The sequence below is a fragment of the Engraulis encrasicolus genome, chromosome 21 (assembly GCF_034702125.1).
Source record: "Engraulis encrasicolus isolate BLACKSEA-1 chromosome 21, IST_EnEncr_1.0, whole genome shotgun sequence".
NCBI classification, from domain to species: domain Eukaryota; kingdom Metazoa; phylum Chordata; class Actinopteri; order Clupeiformes; family Engraulidae; genus Engraulis; species Engraulis encrasicolus.
This window is the reverse complement of record NC_085877.1, coordinates 19,698,624-19,703,623: the sequence shown is the minus strand read 5'-3', so window position 1 is coordinate 19,703,623 and position 5,000 is coordinate 19,698,624. Positions and strand designations below refer to the sequence as shown.

General features: G+C 42.3%; 1 protein-coding gene across 1 annotated transcript in view; it reads left to right on the top strand.

Moving 5' to 3' along the window:
- dnah2 (dynein, axonemal, heavy chain 2) overlaps nt 1–5,000 on the top strand; it is a 453,668-nt gene that overhangs the window by 425,246 nt on the left and 23,422 nt on the right. Inside the window, exon 82 of the mRNA XM_063186341.1 lies at nt 1,797–1,988. Coding sequence (XP_063042411.1) covers nt 1,797–1,988 — 192 coding nt within the window. The remainder of the gene's footprint in view (nt 1–1,796; nt 1,989–5,000) is intronic.

The window sequence follows — 5,000 nt, the reverse complement described above, 5'->3', positions numbered from 1 at the left end:
ACACACACACACACACACACACACACACACACAAACACCTGCCATACATATACAAACGTACATACAGTGCATGTACACACACGTACCCGTTGTGTTTGTCTGCAGTGTTGACACTAGGCTAGTGTTCATTATGAGCAGGTGTGTGGTGTGGTGTGCTCTGCTGCCATTAAAAGCTGTGAAGAGATCAAGCCTGGCAGTGCAACACTTTTTTTCTCCACTGTTTGATCCAATTCACTCCCTCTAATTAAATTCTCTTAATTCAATTTGTTTTATCTCTGTGGAAATATATTATATTCTTTATCCTACTCTGCCCAATTATAAAGCACACAAACGCACGCACACACACGCACGCGCACACACACACACACACACACACACACACACACACACACACACACACACACATACACACACACACACACACACACACACTGTCATTACTCTATGTCTCTCTCCTTTCTCTATCTTTGCCTTTCTCTCTGTCTGTGCTTTCCGTTCTCCATCCATCACTCGCTACTTTAATATATCTATCCCTTTCTTTTCTCTTCCTCTGCCTTGTTCCTCTCCCTTTCATCCTCCTCCTCCTCTTCTTCCTCCTTCCTTTCTTCTCATACCTCATCTCCTCTTCCTCCTTCTCTCCTCTTCACTCTCTCACTCTCCTTACATTTTCTTCTCCCACTCCTCCGTTTCCTCCTCCTTTTCGCTCTCTTCTTGTGACATTTCTTTAATATCACTCCCCTTCCTCTGACTGATTCTCCCTCCTCTCCCTCCTCCATCTCCTGTTTCCTCTACTCCTCCTTCTCCCTGTCCTCCATCTATTCTTGTGACATTTTTGTCTGTTCGTCCTTCCATCCTCCATTTCTTTTTCTTTTCCTCTGCCAGATTCTATTCCTTTTCCCCATCAGTCTTCCTCTTTCACTATTTCCGTTTCTTAATCCCATCCTTCTCTCTTGCCCTCTGACCTGTTGCATTCTCATCCCCTCTCTGCTATTTCTCTCTCTCTCTCTCTCTCTCTCTCTCTCTCTCTCTCTCTCTCTCTCTCCCTTTATAATTCCAATATGAACTGACCATCAACAAGTGACTCAGTCCCAGAGTTAGTGAGAGTTAGATCCCCCCTCTCTACCTCTCTCCCTCCGTACTGTGTAAAGTCCAATATAATATGAGGCGTCTGTACCAGCAGGTGACCGTGTCCCAGTTTGTGCAGCCTGTTTTACTATTCCTCTGCTGACTGTGTATGTCTCTCCATCCCTCCTTCCACCCGTCCCCCCATCTGTCAATCTCTCCATCCCTCTATCCATCCCTCTGTCCAGCCCTCTCTCCATCCCTCTCTCCCTCCGTACGGTGTGAAGTCCAATATGATGCGGTTGTATCAGCAGGTGACCAAGACTCGGTTTTTGAAGTGGTAGAGCATGGTTCAATGCTAACATCTCTCTCTCTCTCTCTCCATGTTAACATCTCTCTCTTTCCCTCTGTCTACCCCCCCCCCTCTCTCTCTCTCTCTCTCTCTCTCTCTCTCTCTCTCTCTCTCTCTCTCTCTCTCTCTCTCTCTCTCTCTCTCTCTGTCTCTCTGTCTCTCTCTCTCTCTCTATCCCTCCATCTCTCTCCTATGTAGGGGTTTGAAGTCCAACATGAAGTGTCCATATAAGCAAGTGACAAATACTGGTTTCTGAAGCACCAGGAATGGTTCAATCCCAGTTTTCACTATTTATTTGCTCTCTCTCTCTCTCTCTCTCTCTCTCTCTCTCTCTCTCTCTCTCTCTCTCTCTCTCTCTCTCTCCCCTTCCCTCCCTCTCCAGGGTGTGAAGTCCAATATGAAGCGTCTGTATCAGCAGGTGACTGAGTCCCAGTTCCTCAAGTGCCAGAAGCCGGTGCAGTACCGCAAGCTGCTCTTCGCCCTCTGCTTCTTCCACAGCATCCTGCTGGAGCGCAAGAAGTTCCTGCAGCTCGGATGGAACATCATCTACAGCTTCAACGACTCAGACTTCGAGGTGAGACCACATACACTGTACACACCCACATATTCACACACATACAGTAAGCGTTATATACTGTGTACATAAACACACATATACATATAGCATATACCTGTAGCCACTGGTGGTCCACGACAGACCTCAGGTGGTCCACGAGGGGATTTCTACTTTTCCAAGGTAGCAGTAGGCTATATTTGTACATAATTACAAACCTAAACATAGCTGAAGTCTTATGTTCACCACAGGCTTATAATGTGAATAAAAGTAAGTGATCTGCATAGAAATTAGCAGTGTCAAATTAGCATCCGTCGACTGTCAGTTCAGTTGACAGGTGGGCCCTGAACATATTTGGTAGGGACGTCCCGATCCGATCACGTGATCGGAAGAGCTGCTGCATGCAGCATATGCAACCTTAATATGAGGTGTGTCGTGATGTTTTCTGTCGGGTTTGTGTATGTGTGTGAGAAAGAGAGAGCGAGAGAGCGAGAGAGGGATAAAGAAAGAGAGAGATTTTGTGTTCATATGCTCATGTGCTATTGTGTGTGTGTGTTTATATGCGTATGCATTCTTGTGTGTATGTGTGTGTGTGTGTGTGTGCGTGTGTGTGTGTGTGTGTTTGTATGCGTGTACCTCCCCGATCAGGACTCGGATAAATACATTCTCATATTTTTTTACAATTAACGTTATAGCCTATCTATCGCAATGCAGTGGCACAGAGTGGAAACCCTCTTGACTTCACAATAGAAACATCCACAGGAACAACATTACATTGCCAACTGAAAGGCATTGGAACACTGTAACGCACATCAGCTGATGACACTCTCCCTCTCTCTCCCTCTCCACGTTAACGCAAGCAACTGACCTCGGTCTTTATTCTGACCAATTTAAATGAAATCAACACGACTTAAGCAAATATGACAGAGAACAAAGTAGGCTATAGCCAAGGTGACTTACACGTTGGGCTACTGTAGTGTGTATATCCACGTGAGGATTCCGGACGGCAAAATGCGACATTGACTATCCAACAGAGTAATGATCACTGCGCCAGCCTACTGCAGTCAACTGTTGAACCCTGATGCAATGACGAGGACTCTGATGGAAGTTAACATTGATATTTACTGAACCTTCCGACAATATGCAGGTGAAAACAACAAAAAATAGACTGTAGCCTAGTGTTTTAACAGACTCAACAATCTTGTGCATAGGCTACATCTAAAAAACGATCTTTTTAAGCTATTTGTTATCTTAACTTTCAACTTCTAATATAACTTAATCCTATCACTTGTTGTGAAACAGTTGTGAAACCCTTACTGAAAAAGAACAACCTGGATGCACTGGTACTAAACAACTATAGGCCCATATCCAATCTACCATTCATGGGTAAAATAATAGAGAAAATTGTTTTTAACCAATTAACTGCTTTTCTAATCTCTAATAGCTATTTTGATAAGTTTCAATCAGGTTTCCGTGCCTACCACAGCACTGAAACAGCTCTTATTAAAGTTATGAATGACATAAGATTGAATTCTGATGCTGGCAAATCATCCGTCTTGGTACTTCTTGATTTGAGTGCTGCTTTCGATACAGTTAATCATTCTATACTACTACATAGACTGGAACACTGGGTTGGCTTTACGGGCATAGTGATCGACTGGTTAAAATCGTACTTACAACAAAGAAGTTTTTTTGTCGCCATTGGAAGACATACTTCATCACCAATGTCTCTGGATTGTGGGGTCCCCCAGGGCTCCATTCTGGGACCACTACTGTTCAATCTGTATATGTTGCCACTGGGACACATTATCGAGAATAACTCCATAAATTACCATAGCTATGCGGATGATACCCAGCTCTACTTATCTATGTCCCCAAATGACTATACCCCCCTTGAATCACTCTATCATTGCATGGACCAAATTAACAAATGGATGTCTCACAATTTCCTCCAGCTGAACACAGATAAAACTGAAGTAATTATATTTGGGAAAAGAGAGGAGAGACAAAAGATTGCTACTATCCTTGAAACGAAGGGACTGAAAGCAAGGGAAACAGTTAAAAATCTTGGGGTCCTCATTGACAGTGACCTAAACTTCAACAGTCACATGAAAGCTATTACTAAGTCTGCATTTTATCACATAAAAAACGTCTCTAAATTTAGGGGCTTGATGTCTAAACATGATCTGGAGAAGCTAATACATGCCTTTATTTCTAGTAAAGTTGATTACTGTAACAGTCTTTTTACTGGCCTCCCCAATAAAACCATTAAACAGCTTCAACTTGTACAAAACGCAGCTGCAAGGGTTCTTACAAAGACAAGGAAGTTCGACCACATTACTCCAATTTTAAGATCGCTGCATTGGCTCCCAGTAAGCTACAGAATTGATTTTAAGGCTATGCTACTTGTGTTTAAATCACTAAATGGAATGGGACCCACATATCTACTGGATATGTTTCAGCTGTATGCACCAACTAGGTCACTAAGGTCAACGGAGAAGAATTTGCTGGTGATTCCAAAAGTCAAAACAAAGTGTGGAGAGGCAGCCTTTAGCTTCTATGCTTCAAAGCTTTGGAACCAGCTTCCAGATGACATAAAAAATGCACCCACTATTGATAGCTTTAAATCTAGACTCAAGACAAAGCTGTTCTCAGATGCTTTCCCCTAGCTTAAATTACTTATTCTTATTATTTTTATTTTTTATTTAATTTGTTTCATTTTATTTTATTTTATTATTATTTTTACCTTATGTTTTATCTTAATGTTTTTAAATGCTTTTTGACTCTAATTCATTTCCTTCTTTCTTCCCTGTTTCCTTTCATTTACATTTGTTAACTTTGTGAAGCACATTGAGTTGCACCTGTGTATGAAATGCGCTATATAAATAAACTTGCCTTGCCTTGCCTTGCCTTGTTAACATAAGAATCAATTTAGCTTCTGACTTTCCTTCTAGTGCTTGTTTTTACAGATAATTACGGACAGTTTCAGGATAGGAACAACAAGGGAGCCGTCGTGGCAACGGTTTCTAAGCA